The 16,346-nt window shown below is 49.1% G+C and overlaps 1 protein-coding gene across 6 annotated transcripts in view; it reads left to right on the top strand.

The window, feature by feature from the left end:
- The window catches only part of CTBP2 (C-terminal binding protein 2), a 135,370-nt gene extending 119,177 nt beyond the window's left edge, over positions 1–16,193 (top strand). For all 6 annotated transcript variants that reach the window (XM_065842842.2, XM_071812229.1, XM_071812227.1 and 3 more), the window contains 8 exons: positions 3,085–3,239; positions 5,032–5,176; positions 7,108–7,314; positions 8,928–9,142; positions 9,875–10,005; positions 10,695–10,822; positions 11,834–11,951; positions 14,720–16,193. In XM_065842842.2, the coding sequence (XP_065698914.1) occupies positions 3,085–3,239; positions 5,032–5,176; positions 7,108–7,314; positions 8,928–9,142; positions 9,875–10,005; positions 10,695–10,822; positions 11,834–11,951; positions 14,720–14,900 (1,280 nt within the window). In that variant the 3' untranslated portion in view covers positions 14,901–16,193. The remainder of the gene's footprint in view (positions 1–3,084; positions 3,240–5,031; positions 5,177–7,107; positions 7,315–8,927; positions 9,143–9,874; positions 10,006–10,694; positions 10,823–11,833; positions 11,952–14,719) is intronic.
- Positions 16,194–16,346: the final 153 nt, after the last annotated feature.

Raw genomic sequence — 16,346 nt, 5'->3', positions numbered from 1 at the left:
GAGCGAAAGGGTTAATGGCTGCGATGCTTGATCAGAATTTGGGAGGGGAGTGTTGGGCTGTTTAATTACTTTCTGATCCATGGCATACCTCGTTCTTAATGAAGCAGTTGCACGCAGAACAAACGTGCTGTATGAGCCTGGCTAAAAGGAAAAACAGTGCCACGAGTTGAGCTTAGGTTTGTCAGCCCAGATGTTTTGGTTTTAATGTGTTTGTGCAGGAGGTAGGAACAAGGATGGTGAGGAATGGTCTCAGGGTGCTGGAGAGGCAAGAGAGGAAAATAATGTCACGGTTTAAGTCACAAACCTGCCAATGGTTTTTATTAAAACATAATTTCCATACATTATGCACTTCATCTCGAATCAATTTGCTTCAGAACTTTCCTTGTCAAGCTGAAGGAAATTCCCTTATTGGAGTAGGAGAAATGAGAGCCATTCCTCTGAATACCTCGCAGGTTCCAGCCAGCGTTCAGCCTCGGCAACCGCACTTGTGTGTGCGGGCACGGGTGACGTGCCTGAGAAACCTGTGTCATCACGCACAATTACACCCCAATCCTGAGCAAAGACACAGATGCTGGTTAAAAAAGAAAAGCTGTGTTTCGTTTGAGTTTCAAAGAATCTTATGTAATGGCAGCAGAATAAAACTGTTATTTTGGGGCTTGGATTAAATGTCAAAGTTTCAGCTAACCCGTGATTTTTGTCTTCCATGGGCCCTGCTCGCAGGAAGCCACCCCCAGCCTGGCTGCCCACTGCCCTGCCCGAGGATGGTCCTGGCCCTGTGGGCACCGAGCTCTAAGCTCAGCTTGCCCAGACAGAGCTGTGGTGGTCCCAGCTCTGCTGGCCACCGGCACCATCCCCACGCCACCTCATCCCTGCATCAGATTCCTTTGGATTTACAGTTGCGGTGTGCGAGGCTGGTGGTGATGCTCTAAGCCCTGGAGATCATACCTGTTAGTAAGAGTTTAAGTCAGTGTTATAATTCACTCGCTCGTTAACCTGAGAAAATAATCTAGCTGTGGTATAGCGGTTCATGTAAGGATTGTGTAAGTGCTCTGAGATGTGTATGTATGTTTTTATTCTTGCTTATCTGCTTATGGCAAGCTTCTTTTGGTGATCCAAATCGTCTCGGCACTCTACCCTGCCTACTGACACAGTTGCACTTCCATCTGGATGAAATGCGTGCAAACATCCTGTATTACTTAAAGTAGGTGCTAATGGAGAGCTTGGTAGGGAAGACGGAGAGAAAGACCCATTCCAAAAACCTTCGTGTCTAATGCTGAAAATCTTCAGTCAGGTCTGCTGGGTTGGTTGCTTCTTCATTTCTTAAAGCAGATTCGATAAAACAAGAACGGAGAGCCGTGAAATCCCTCCATTAAACCTGCCTGTTTCCGTGGGGTTAATTTTTCCCATGCAAAATGAATGTCACTACGTGGTGTCCCACGTTTCATACGCAGCAATGTAGATCCCTCCCCGAGGTGATGCTCTTGGTGGCAGCGCAGTCTTGGGAGACATTGCTTTGGCCCGTAGCACCCGCGTCTGTCACATACGCATCACCTGGTGGAGATCTCGTTAATACTTTACTCCACAGCAGTCTGGACAAAAACACGTATTTAGTTTTCCCTTTAAAAAAGGGGGAAAAAAATATCAGTGTGTTGCTCTTCTCATTAGTTTCTTTCCCCAGTCATTTTTCTCGCGCATGGGGCTGCAGTGACACTATTCCCAGTGTTGACCCCAAGCCAGAGGGCTGGCAAAGGAGCCTACTGCTCTCAGCTTTTGTCCGAGTTACTCAAATAGCACCACAGGCAGTAGCATTTGTTCTGTACTACTCCATGTGAGGTGTTTGACCCCCCAAAATACCCCAAAACAACTCCAGAGTTCCCTCAGCCAAGTCCGGTGCTTGTCCAGCTACGCGGTGATCGCTGAGATGTAGTGTGCGGGGGAAACCCTCTGACCAGATGGAGTGAAGGCGCTTATAAAATCATTTTGGTTGGAAAAGATCTTTAAGGTCATCAAGTCCAATCGTTAACCTAACACTACCCAGTCCACCACTAAACTGTGTCCCTAAGAACCTCACCTATGCATCTTTTAAACACCTCCATGTTACCACTGAGTGGCAAATGGAGGCATAGAAATTTCTAAGTGACTTGTCCAAAAATGAACCAGTTAATTCCCAGCAGAGCAATAAGTAGGGTATAAAAGTCAGGCTTGTGCAGCCCTTGGTGGTGATCGTTCCTTTCCTTACCTCCGCCTGGAGAACATGTTGTGAAATGAGAAAAAAGCAGCACAGCTGAACGATCCCTGAATATGCGTATTTTCAAGAGCAAGGTGTGTGTAAGTGTGAGACGAGCCATGTCCTGCGCTGGCACCGAGAACTTGCTGCCACGGGTCCAACCACACATCCCAGAGCATCCCGCTGGATGCAGGTTTACACCAGGTTTGGTTTTACAAAGTAAACCGAGCTTCACTGTTCCCACCTTGAAGTGTTTTTGTAGCGGGCAATATAACAGAGTATAGACCTGCAAGCTGGAGGTCTTCATTGTCTTGCTCTTTCTGTGATTTTTCCAGTAATCCTTTATTTTTTAGTGGATTTCTTGTCTTTCTGAGGTGGGCAGCATGGTAAAGTCATTCCTTAAAATAACCAGACCAAGTGCCAGCGTATGTCTGTGGAACAAAATCCCAGCCCTCCTGCAGGCAGGGGAAAAAATTACTGCTGGCTTGGGTTTCACTCCTAGGATGCTGAATCAAATGGTTGAACATGCCAACAGCACTGGCTTATGCGGTTTGCTTGAAATGAAGCCTGCGTCGGTTAGGATGGGCAGAGCAGTGATCTATCCCCATAACATGACGTGGTGTCCATCCCTGTCTGGGGAGCAAACCTCACTGTCTTTTCCCTCTGGCTGGTGCAAAACCAAAACCGTGTGCTAAAATTCACATTTCATTGCCATCGTCCCCCGAAATTTGTTCTGCAAACTGAAACCACGTGCCGCTGTCCCTTACTCGACGCACGAACTGCACAGACGTACCGGTGCTGCCCGGGGGACCTTTCCGCAGCCGTCGGTGTAAAAACCGCGCTCCTTCTCTTCGCAGGTATTCGCCCTCAGATCATGAACGGCCCCATGCACCCCCGGCCCCTGGTGGCACTGCTGGACGGGAGGGACTGCACGGTGGAGATGCCCATTTTGAAGGACCTGGCGACGGTTGCATTCTGTGACGCACAATCAACTCAGGAGATTCACGAGAAGGTAACGTGGGCTGCGCGGGCTGGGGAACCGTGAGCTCTGCCCTTCCTCTCACAGAATCCCAGACTGTCAGGGACCTGGAAAGCTCATCCAGTGCAATCCCCCCATGGAGCAGGAACACGCAGCTGAGGTTCCACAGGAAGGTGTCCAGGCGGGTTTGAATGTCTGCAGAGAAGGAGACTCCACGACCCCCCTGGGCAGCCTGGGCCAGGCCCTGCCACCCTCACCATGAAGAAGTTTCTTCTCAAATTTAAGTGGAACCTCTTGTGTTCCAGTTTGAACCCATTGCCCCTTGTCCTATCATTGGTTGTCACCAGGAAGAGCCTGGCTCCATCCTCCTGACACTCCCCTTTTCCATATTGAACCCTATGAATGAGTCCCCCCTCAGTCTCCTCTTCTCCAGCTCCAGAGCCCCAGCTCCCTCAGCCTTTCCTCACACGGGAGATGCTCCACTCCCTTCAGCATCTTGGTGGCTGCGCTGGACTCTCTCCAGCAGTTCCCTGTCCTTCTGGAACTGAGGGGCCACAACTGGACACAATATTCCAGGTGTGGTCTCTCCCAGTTCTTCTTGAACAAAAAGTGTACAAAACCACGTGTGGAGACCATCAGCAGATAATATCACCAGACATCGCTGCAGATTAAAATTCCGAGAGGCTGTTTTAGAAGCCAGATGTTATTTTGGGAAAAAAAAGAAAGTCACCTTATCTCTTAGCATCAAGTTTTTTACATCAGTATTATCATTAATGTTGCTCATTTTTGTGGTGTCTGCTTGCTCGGTGCAGCATTACCAACACTCTGCACCTCCCTGCGGTGCAGCACAGTTGCTCTGGTTTTGTAAAGACCATCCCGTTCTGCAGCTCATGGGTCTCCTGGGGTGCTGGCTGCACCTCCAGCAGCTCCTTTCTGCCCAGTGTGAGCGGGTGAGGTTTGGGCCGCGTGCACTGTGGATGGGTATTTCTGCTCGGAAGCTCAACTACTTCTAAATACTTCTTTTAAAATTATTCTTTGTTCGCATTTAGATAACTCAAATGAGGTTTGAAGTGTTGAGAAGCCACTTCCAGGAAAGAGAACTACAGAAACATCAGTGCCGATAGTACTTCAGATATTAAATGTGGGGGGAAAAGGACAGTGTGTTTTTATGAGACATTGGTAGATGATAGATGAGCCAGTCTTGGAGAATTTGGCTAGATCCTGGGTTTCCAGAGCACTGAGGTAGCTTATGGTGAGCACTACTGGAGGTTTGAATCTTCTTTGAAGAGGACAAAGTGCGGCTTTATGTGACTGTGCAGCCTCACACAGACCTTTCTAGTTACTCCTGAAAACATACAGAAAAGGGTAATGTGAACAGTGTGACAGGTGTTTGAACTTCAGACATGCCAAAGAAGTTATGAGGGACACAGTCATGTTCAGAACCAACAGATATTGCTCTAAAACCAAATTCCTTTTTTAAAAGCAGAATTACTGCTGATTGGATGCAGAGGGTTTAGCAGATAACCACCTGGGAAAGATCCAGATAAGCCACAGGCTCAGTTTTCCTCTGCCTTGTCTTCTCAGATGTAACATCAGTTTTCAGGTATCCATCCTGTCTGTTCCCTAAGGGAATGGCTTTGATGTCGGTGGGTCACACACCGGATGGTTTCGCTGATACCTGGAGTGTCAGCTTGCACCGTGCCTGGGTCGGACAGTAGGTCAGCACTAAAAAAGAATAATTCACCGTGTAATATTGCTGATTCAGGAGCTGCAGGCGTCCCTTCCAGGTGTCCTGGTGGCTCCTGACATCTCTTTTCTGTTCCAGGTATTAAATGAAGCTGTTGGGGCCATGATGTACCACACCATCACACTGACTCGAGAAGATCTAGAGAAGTTCAAGGCCTTACGGGTCATTGTTCGAATAGGCAGTGGCTACGACAACATTGACATCAAAGCCGCGGGGGAGCTCGGTAAGTCTCAGCTCTGCACCCCAATTCCCTCCCGTGTCCTTTCAAGTCTTTAAAACCAGGACCAGTACCTACTGCTTCCCACCGGAGCGCGCTGGCAAAGCCCATGGCAATCTGCACACCCCCAGCTGGGAGAGCTTCATTGTATCTGTAATGTTATCCGCTGAGTTAAAACTGGTTTTGATCATCTGATCCCGAGATTCAGTCTATCACAGAGTCCTGCAATAGTGTTTAGGATAGCTTGTATTAAAGGTTATCTCTGGGGAAGTGAGGAATAACAGCTGTTTCACGTGAGCCATTTTACAAGGATAATTGCAATAAGAGAGTTTCAAATAGTCATTCCTAAAAAAGCAGTTCTCAATATAGTGAATTATTCTTCTTTTGAGAGGAGAGCAGTGTCTTCTCAATGTAATGGTTTCTACATGTTTTTAACTCTTATTGTTATTATCCATTAAAACAATGTTCTGAGGCTTTGAACATCAAGAAAGGAAAAATAAACCGAATAGAGTAATGGGATACCGCGGTATAATCCTTCTTTATATACTTAGCAAATTGGGTGGCCAAATGATGTGGTTTCGAGTAGCAAATGTAATGACTACCCACAAATGTAGCGTAAAGTTCACTTGATATTGCTTTCCATAAAGTAGTTTTTAAACTGTGCAGTCAATAAATGACCAACATCTAAACACAGCCTGTGTCTTGTGGGCTGGGCTGGTGGGACCCGTTTTGACCCACAAGAAGACACCCCCAGAAGAAGATGCTGGTGTTGAACCATCTGCCGTGGGTATTTAACTCTCTGTGCCCGCAGCTCCTGGTCCTGGGGACACAAAACTAAAGAACAGCGTGAGCATCGTGTCCCCATCACCTGAAAGGCAGAGGTGGACACTTGTCAGGGTAGGTTGGTGGTGAGTTTTTCCCCCTGTAGGATGGGTCAGTTTTCTCCTGGTTTCTGTAGGTCTTCCAAACAACCACAGGGTGGCAAACAGTTTCAAAAACAGAAAAATGGGGTCCTAGGAGCAGTGAGATCGACCGGGGGACAGGAAGCAGATTTTTGATTCTGAATATAAACCGTGAAAAAGTAGGAGATATGGACAGAATAAGATATTCGGAAAATCCCCTTCCACTGCGGGGAAGTCCAGTAAAGCCCTTAAATACCCATCCCTCTTTAAATGTGTGTTTAAATCGCATTGAATCCGGTGAGATAAAAGCATAGATCTGCTGAACAGGAATTAAGCACTTACAAGCGTTACTGAGCCAGAGCTTGGACAGGACAATGATCAGGGAGGCATTTTCCATTAATTTAATACCTGCAGCTCCAAGCAGAGACATGACAATTTCAAAGGAACTTTTTGTAGCAAGGGAACAAAAGGTCTGTTATGGAGACCCGTGCTGGGGTGGGATTGCTGCTTCGGCACGGGGTCTCGGTTGTTTGGGTTGACTGTTTTGGCACATGGTGGCGGAAGGAGAAGCCGGCCCTGCCATACTGACCTGGTGCACCATCCTGCTCGGGTGCACCAAGTTGCTGGTCCCTAAATAATTTAGTGGTTCAACAGCCTTATTGCAGAAAAGGAATGACTTCTGCCAGCGTGATTTAATTTGCTTTGAAGGTAGATTAGGCTCAACAAGAATAAGACTTTATATTGTAAAACAAACCTTTGCTCTTGTGGTTGCCCTGCGTGGCTGTCACCCTTGGAATTTGCACTTGTCCTCACTCCAGAGAGATGCTGAGGTGCAGGGAAACCCCGAGTATTACCGGTTTCAGTGGCTTCTGCAGAGATTTCAGGCTGCTGTAAACAAACCATGCGTGTCCTTGGAAAAACATTACTCCAAATGCTTAAAACAAATGATGGGCTGGCTGGGAAATGTGAGGATGAAGGGCCAGGAGCCCCTCTGCTTTGCTCTTGGCCCCTGAACCGCGGTTGTTGCCTCTGCAGGGATCGCCGTCTGCAACATCCCCTCGGCCGCCGTGGAGGAGACGGCCGACTCCACCGTCTGCCACGTCCTCAACCTCTACCGGCGGAACACGTGGCTCTACCAGGCGCTGCGGGAAGGGACGCGGGTGCAGAGCGTGGAGCAGATCCGGGAGGTGGCCTCCGGCGCTGCACGCATCCGCGGCGAGACGCTCGGCCTCATCGGCTTCGGTATGTTGGCCGAGGGTACTGCCCGCTGAGCTTCAGCCTTGGAGGGGGACTCAGCACCAATTCTTTGCCCTGGGACTGACCTAAAAAGAGCGTTTTCAAAATCAAAACTACTACTGTGGGTTGGCGTGAAGAAGGGAGAATATCTTGTGCTGATTTTTTGGGGAGGGAGTCTCTTGACTGAGCCCTTGGAGGAGCGCTGGGGAAACCCAGCAGTGCCCTGGGAGGCACCACACCTGGTAGTGCTGCTGTCCTCCCGCAAAATGTCCCATCCCCAAGTCATGGCTGCACCAAACAAGATCTTTCTGAGCCGTTCTGCCCTGCATGGTGGCAGGGCTGCAGAAAACAGTTTGCTTTCAGTTCACTCATAGCAATAGTTTCAGCATCAGCACCTGCTGCTGGCCCTCTTGGACATCCCCTTTTGGAGCAAGGTCCAGCCATCACACAAAGGTTCAGGAGGCACATTCAGGCAGCAGAAGGTCACTCAGCGCTTGATGGCCGGACACACGCAGAGTGGCAGAGTGACAGAAATGTGAATGGAGTCAATTTGGCAAGGTGCCGGATTAGGGAGCGGTTCTGGCTGCCGCTGAGGGAGCCCCGGCCAGGAACCGGGTACAAGCACCGCAGCACTATTTCCACTTGCTCTCTGTGCAGCTGCCATTTCCCCCACTTGCCTCATGCTGCTGTCCTGCGAAGCCCTTGGCTAATTAGTGCAAAAAGCTGGTGTATAAGCGTGTTTAAATGGGGAAACCAAGGCAAGGTGGGGGAGGTTTCAACAGGAGGCTGGAGTTAGCCCAGGTCTGTCTGACAGGGCAAGGGTGGCAGCGTGTGACATCCATGCAGGCACCCAGCTGGTGCCAGCCGCACATGCCTGGTGCACTGGGACAGCATCAGGCGTGTGCACGCACAGGGGGTCACTGCTCCTCCCTGCCACTGCTGGCTGGAAAAATTAACAGATGAGTAAATAGTCGAGGCTTGGCACACAGAGCCTGCGCAGCCCTGGTGGCGGAGACAGACGGGGTGACCAGTGACACCCCCCCTGCACAGCGGCTGCGCTGGCCCTTTCCTTCCAAGCCATGACAGTTGTACTGGTCATGCCCAATTAACCGGGTGTTCATTGAGAGGCTGGGTAAAGACCTATCACAAACAAGTTGCCTAAAAAAGGTGGTGCTTTTTTTAATTCCCTTTTTCAGCTTTTCTTGCTGGACACAGCGCCACAGAGCGTTATTTCTCTCTGTGATGTCTGGAGCTGCTCGTTGTTGGGGCTGAGCCGCACATTTTACTGTCCCCACCAGACCTACGTGGCCGCAGATGGTGCCACCTGCTCCAGTGACCGTGAGCTGGCAGGTGCCAATGGCCTCATGCTTCATTTTATTTGTTTTTTAAACATTTTAACACAACATCTCACATTTGCTAGGGCAAGCACAGCCCTCTCTGTGCAAGGCAGTGTGGGTTTGCTCTCCAGCCGATGTCCCTTTGTGAGCTGTCCTGGGAGCCCAGGAGGTCCCAGGGGACCCTCACGGCAGGTTGGGGATCAGGCCATGGCGCAGCTCAGCCAGGTGAAGGTGGGAATCAGTTAAATCAATTAAATTACCCCCTCTTTCCTTTGCACACAGGTCGCACTGCACAGGCAGTCGCAGTCCGAGCCAAGGCATTCGGCTTCAACGTGATATTTTATGACCCGTACCTGCAGGACGGGATCGAGAGGTCCCTGGGCGTCCAGCGAGTCTACACACTCCAGGACCTGCTCTACCAGAGCGACTGTGTCTCCTTGCACTGTAACCTTAACGAACATAACCACCACCTTATCAACGACTTCACGATTAAGCAGGTAATTCACCTCGCGTGCACGACCAAGGAGAGCGCTCTGCTCTTCAGTGGGCAAACCCTGAGTGTCGGTGCTGCCGTGGGGCCGTCTGCAGTCATGGCCAAGCGAGACAGCGCCTTAGTGCCCATGCGCTCCCTCCAAAATAGCTGGTTACACCCAACAGCCCATCCACAGTGTTTACCAAGGGGTAGCGTGCTACCACGTAAGCAGCCCCTCTGTTCCCGTGTAGCATGGAGGGTGTTGGTCTCTTCTCCCAGGTAGCAAGCGACAGGACAAGAGGAAACAGCCTCAGTTTGCATCAGGGGAGACTGAGGTTGGATAATGGGAACAATTTCTTCCCAGAAAGGGTTGTAAAGCATTGGAACAGGCTGCCCAGGGCAGTGGTGGAGTCACCATCCGTGGAGGGATTTAAAAGATGTATAGATGAGGTTCTTAGGGACGTGGGTTAGTGCTAGATTTACGTTATGGTTGGACACGATGGTCTGAAGGGTCTCTTTCAACCAAAGTGGTTCTATGATTTTCCTTGCCAATACCAACCAGAGCGGGACTTCCCATAGAAAACCTGCATGCAGCAGGGTGGGGTTTGCTCAGGGACAAAGCAAAGCCACTCAGCACAAAAAGCGGGTGCAGTCCCGGCCAGAGGCACCCGGGACACCCACTGTGCATTGGGGCAGGGGCGGGACGGGCTCACTGCACCCAACTCACCCTCCTCTCTGTCTCCTGGGCCGCGGGCAGATGAGGCAGGGAGCGTTCCTGGTGAACACGGCACGCGGGGGGCTGGTGGACGAGAAGGCCTTAACTCAAGCCCTGAAGGAAGGACGGATACGAGGGGCTGCGCTCGACGTGCACGAGTCCGAACCGTTTAGGTAAAGCTTTCTGTTGGGTTGTGAGGTGTCCGCGGGGTGCACGACAGCTTCTCATACAACACCAGCGCTGGGGGGTGGTCCTGGCTTCAGAAAAGACCTGGCACCTCGCAGCATCCATCACGTTTGTGCTGGCACCAGGGTTACAGGTGTTCAAAGGGACACTGGGAGCTCAAAACAAGAAATCAGCCTGTGCTTAGTTAAAAAAAGAAGCACTCGCTAGTCCCTGAGAACAAATTTACTGTGTGAGCGTTGGGCATTTTTGCCCACAGGCTGCTGCTGGCTGGGAAAGGGGTGGTTGTAAGTGGGAGCGCAGCTTTCTCACCACAGAATGGGGTGGTACTAGTAGTTTGCTTGTGTTTTCAGCAACAATTCTTAAAAACCAGAAATTATACTCCTGCAGAGGGCAAACCCCCATGCCCAGCCCGTGCTGGGTGACCTGCAGCCTGTCCCCACATCCCCGGGCTGCTGTGAGACACCCCCAGGCCGTTATTCCTGTGGGAACATTATGAACAACCACCCCACAGGTTGATTTGTCAGCCCTGTTGGCTCTTTGTTTGGTGCATCTTCAGTATGCTTCCTCCCCGCTGTATCCGTTGCCATTTTGGGCTGGCAGGAGCCTTTTGCCATTCATAACGTATTTTGTTCTCTTTTTAAACATTGATTAATCTTTTTTTTTCCCCCGCTGCCAGTTTTGCTCAAGGCCCATTGAAAGATGCTCCTAATTTAATCTGTACTCCACACACCGCTTGGTACAGCGAGCAGGCGTCACTAGAGATGAGAGAAGCTGCTGCTACTGAAATCCGGCGTGCGATCACAGGTACCCGGCCCCACGGCGAAGCCAGGATTGACTCACATGTGCGCCTGGAACGGGAGCCAGGAGGGCAGAGACAGGGCCTGGCCTTGCTCGTGTCTCAGCAGGACACAGGGAAAGGCTCTAACACTGATTTTCTTCTGAGGAAAAGAGCTGAGAAACCAGATTTTACTTCTCTGTCATTTGGGCATGCTGTGTGAGGGGTTTTTACGGGTTTAGGTTAGTTGTTTTATTTTGGTTTTTTTAAATCAACGAGGCACTGGCTCATCAATGGCAAAGACCAGTGTCTGTGACTGGGAAGTAAAGGACAGGCTGGACATGAGGAAGAAATTGTTGGCCCTGAGGGTGGTGAGAGCCTGGCCCAGGTTGGGCAGAGAGGTGGTGGATGAACCATCCCTGGAGACATCCCAGGCCAGGCTGGACGGGGCTCTGAGCAACCTGAGCTGGTGAAGATGTCCCTGCTCATGGCAGGGGTGGCACTGGGGGAGCTGGGAAGGTCCCTTCCAACCCAAACCATCCTGTGATTCTATAACAGTGAAGCAATAACTGCTGCCCCTTTTAATGGTGCTAACCCAGAAGACAGTCCAGACCATAGCTGACTGCATGGCAGAACCAAATCCCAAAGCAGTGAAGGTGTCTGTGTCCAGCTCTTGCTGTGACTGAGCTTGCTTCAAGATGGTGGACATGATACTCCAGCAAAGGAGTGGTTCTCTTGTCCTAAAAACTGCCCCTCTTGTGAACACAGCTCCATGTCTGGGCAGCCTCTGAGATCAGCAGGCTCACGGCAACTGCTTTTCTGAAAGCAGAAAGTTGAGACTCAGGGTAGGAAACTGCTCTCCAACCCTGGACTTTGGGAGCCAAAACATCCTCCTGACACAAGGGATATGGGGTTTCTGTGCCTCGCCTCCCTGCCTCTATACTAACAAATACAGTGAAATGGAAAAATTGTAGTTTATATGAGAGGGTGATAGAGCTGGGACTTGCCTGACATGTACTTACCTTTATTTCCAACTCCAGGGCGCATCCCAGAAAGCCTAAGGAATTGCGTGAATAAGGAATTCTTTGTCACAACAGCTCCGTGGTCAGTAATAGATCAGCAAGCAATTCATCCAGAGCTCAATGGTGCCACGTACAGGTGAGCCAGAGAATGGGACTGTCACTGTCACCACCGCGGTGGCACTGGGTTCCCCTGCAGAGGTTGGGTTTGGGATTCCAGCTGTGACCTGAGCACAAAAGCCCAAGCAACAGCTGCATCAGCTCAGCCGGTGGCAGCAAAGTCGCCCTCCCTGGGGACCAGCAGTCACATCACTGGGATTACTCACACTGCTCCATTTAACCACGGGGTTTACAAAGCCTCCCATTTGTAAAGCTTTGTCCTGGTGGGCCAGCAGTCACCTGTGTGACATCTCCATAAGCGCCAGGACCCCCAGACCCATCCACAAGCTGGACACATCTTCTAAACTGCAGGAGCGATTGCAGATTTGCTCTGCAGTTCTGTCCATGCTCTGCGAGCCTGGCCCTGCTTGGGGGTTAACAAGCCAGGGTGAAAACTCCAAACACAGGTCCAGAGTCAAGTGGCCTAATTTCCACCTAAATCCCTGAGATTAGTGTTATTTACTGCTCCACTTAGGATGGCTCACAGCATGCTGGTAGGAGACGTGAGGCATGAGGACTCAGCTGGAGCTGGGCAGCCTTCAGCGTATCACCATTGCTAAAAATACCCTGAGATACAAAAAACAACACACAGGGTACATCAGGAGGACAAGGCCCCAAGCACCACATGTGCCACAGCCCTGCCTGCAGGTCCCAGGCAGCGATTGCTCCCTCTGACCAGCAGAAAGCGGATTGAAACCTTCAAATTGGGGAGCGCACCCCCTGGTCCTGCCCCGGCCGCTCCACAGCGTGTGGGCGATGCCTGTCCCCTGGGATGAGCCTCGGCTTAACCTCCGCCTCTGCAGGTCCTGGTCACGCTCCACGGGAGCCGTGGCCCCTGTAAGCCAGGCTCAGCTCTCCGCCCTCGCGGGCAGGTAAATCCTCCCGTTCTCTCCCGGTTTTCCCTCCACCTTTCCCACGGCGATGGCAGCAGCAGGGAGGTGCTTCTGGCTCAGTCCTGCTGGCCCCACACATCCCACATCCAGAGGGTTTGCGCCTCGTTGCCCCCACATCACGTCTTCCCTGCGGACAGCACGAGAAATTCTCATTTCTTCTCCTTCCTCAAACTCCGTGTTATTTATTTCTTGGAATGCGTATAGCTCCCCCAGCTCTTAGAAAGACGGATAAGCTTGAACCCCGTTTTTCAGCTGCGCTCTCTGGCTGCCTGAGGAAGATGCAGCTCACCTTCCATAGAGGGAAAACTTACACCCAGGTGTAGGTGGCCAAAGGTATCTGCATGCAGGGATGATGAAGGCAGCAAGCTCACTTTTGGCTTTTCAGAGAGCATTCAAGATGATTCCTTACTCCGTTTTTCAAGAGAAAGTCTTTCTTATGGCTCACCAACCTGTTAGAAGGTACAGAACAAGCCACAGTCCCCATATCGTAGTGGAGGACACTTACCCAAGGGCTGTGTCCAACCTCTACACCTCACCATGGTCATGCAGCAATGTTTGCAGCTGGTACAGAATTACCCAGCAAAGACCAGTCCAGAGCTCCATAGGCAGAGTTGCAGAAAAAAAGGCCTGGCCATGAAAAGGAGCAGGGAAATAAACAGAAGAGGAGATAGATATCAGTGCCATGAAGGCAAAGGAGTGACACAGGAACAGCTGCTAGTCCGACACAGTTCTTTTTTCTCAAGGGCATTTGGTTTATGTTAAAGGAAATCAATTTGTGCCCATCTAGTAATGGGATCCTAGGAGTCTGCTGCAATTTCCAGGCGTCAAACACAGCTTTTTTGGCAAAGCACTCTCCAAGTGAGTGATTTCTCTTCCAAACAGCTCTTAACAAAAAGCTGAGGGCTTGAGTGTTGCTGACAAGAAACTTCAGTTTCAGGCATAAAGGTTTCAGTTGATTCAGATCTTCTGGCTCAGATGCAGGGCGTTTACACTCAGCCCGGATCGGGGCCATGAACCAAACAGAACAGGAGAGCCTGGGCAGGGGGCTGGAGTTTATTTATACCTGTAGTTTTCTATTCCCTCAGCTCATTGGCAAAAATTATTTGCCTCCTCACAACATTAAGCACGAGGAAATTATTACTATATCAGTATCACATCTCTAGTATGTGCTTTTAGTATTAAAAGCGTTGAGTTCAGGTAAACAATGCAATAAAGGTTTAGAACAATCCAACTTCATGTAAAACACCTTGATAATTAATAGGAAATATTGACTTTCTCAGCATTATTCGCATCTCTCCTCTAGCAGTTGAGCATTCAGGGTTTTTACATGTAGGAAAAAGTACTGGATATAACTAAAACTTGTTTCCTCTCCTTTCAAAGTACAAACGGTGTTGGCTCACGAGGCAGAGCCGGCACTCAAATACTCCATCACAAAACAAATGGAAAAAAAATCCCCAAAAAACTCACATACACAGACAATTTTTGGTGTATAAATCACTACTTTGAGCTGGGGCATTAAGCCTATATAATGCAAATAATTGGGAATGTAAGAAGTTAAATGCGTCAGCATCCAAATGCGTCAGCATCCAAATGCATCAGCATCCAAATACATCAGCATCCAAATGCATCCGCAGCATCCATTGCCAGGGCTGTCAGTGCTTCTGCATGACTGGAAGGATAAAGTAGCTGCCAGCAGCGCAGGGTCACGCACATTAAATGAAATAAAGAAAAGGAAGGCAGATTTCCCCCACAGCAGCGTTGGTTTAACCTCGAGCTGTCCCGTGGCTGCAGAAGAGGAGTGGAGTCTCTTTGGTGGCGGTGGTTGATGGGCCTGTTCCTCTCTCTCTGTCCCCAGGTACCCGCCGGGGATGGTGAGCGTGGCCCCGGGGGGGATCCCGGCCGCCATGGAGGGCATCATTCCCGGAGGCATCCCCGTCACACACAACCTCCCCACCGTGGCACATCCCTCCCAAGCTCCATCTCCCAACCAGCCCACAAAACACGGGGACAACAGGGAACATCCCAACGAGCAATAGCAGATAATTTAAAAAAATAAATAAATAAGAAAAAAAAATAAAATAAAATCACTAAATAAACTTGGGACCAAGAGACATTGGAGAAGAAGTTATACACGAACTAAAAAATCATTTGATACGCAATTTGTAACGTTGATTTTGGACAGACGCATCGTTGGTGTTCCAGTGTTAAGGACAAAGCGATCGCGGTCAAGAGCGGGGAGAAGCCCTCAGGAGTCACCTGCTGACTGAAGCGCGGCAAACTAGGATGCGATACGTTACTGATCAACTTCTGTTCTTGTGTGTTAAGTTTCCTTCATCTGTGCATCAATCACATGAATAAAAATGGCTCTTTTCTCCCTCCGTTCTTTGGGAAGAGCAGGGCTTCTGCACCTGTTAAACCATTGCATTAAACAATCCTTACAGAGTTAACAGAAATGTGAGAGGAAACCATTATGTGGCTTCAGCCCTTTCCTTACTCTTGTATCTGGTTTCCTGTTCTAACAGGAGGCGTCAGTGCTGGCTTAGAAGAATAATTATTATAATAATAATAACGATCCTTTTTGCAGTGTCCCAGGGCCAGTGACGTGTGACAGGAGTTGCCTTTCAGGAGGAAAAACCAAACTGCCCAATACACTGAATAAAGTAGCTGTGCATTCACTTGCGCCCTGCAAGGATGCAAGGAAAGAAAAATTAAAAAAAAAAAGAGAAAAAAAAGGAAAAAAAAAACAAAAAAAAAGGAAGAAAGTATTAAGTTTCACACACTATTTGTACTCAAATATATTTTCTCAGTTTTAAATCTGCAGCTATTTTATCAAGTGGAAAAAAAATAAGTCTTGAGCTGGAAAGGGTTCAAGAATAATGTTGCATTTCCTTATGTCTCAGGAAACACTTTTTATGGTAACTTGTCAGACTGTCTATGAACAAACCCCACTTTTTTAGACATTGATAAAAGTCTTCTTTTCTTCACGTGCTATTTTATACAAGAACACTTCCAAATGTGTTATTAGATGTGACTGATTTTAACAAATCCTATTAGATTTGTATCAACTAGTTACATGTTATATTCATAGTCTTTTGTGAATCATCGCCTTTTTTTTTGGTTTTAAAGGAGATGGCCTATTTTGAGCCTTTGTATGGGTACATTCCTGTTTCTGTGACAAAAATCGTAAGCTGTCCCAAACAGAAAAAATACCAATGGCTATCAGAAGTATGTTTTGTTTTAGTGTTACTGTTAATTGTATTTGTTTCTTGTAAAGGTGGACATTTAGCGTTCAGTGCAGTTTTCAATAAAAAGTGATAAAATTTCTATAATTTCTGAAAGGTAAGAGCTCTCGCTTTAAGTCGAAGACGTTGAGAACGCACAGCTAAGGGACAGAAATGTGACTCCAAAACCAGGCTTTGAGAAACAGTGTGCAGCTCCGTTTAAAACTGCTGGGAAATGCTCACTCAGTTCCTATCCAGGTG

This window comes from Patagioenas fasciata, chromosome 8, assembly GCF_037038585.1.
Source record: "Patagioenas fasciata isolate bPatFas1 chromosome 8, bPatFas1.hap1, whole genome shotgun sequence".
NCBI classification, from domain to species: Eukaryota; Metazoa; Chordata; class Aves; order Columbiformes; family Columbidae; genus Patagioenas; species Patagioenas fasciata.
The sequence above is the reverse complement of the archived record's forward strand: the minus strand, read 5'-3'. Positions and strand labels throughout refer to the sequence as shown.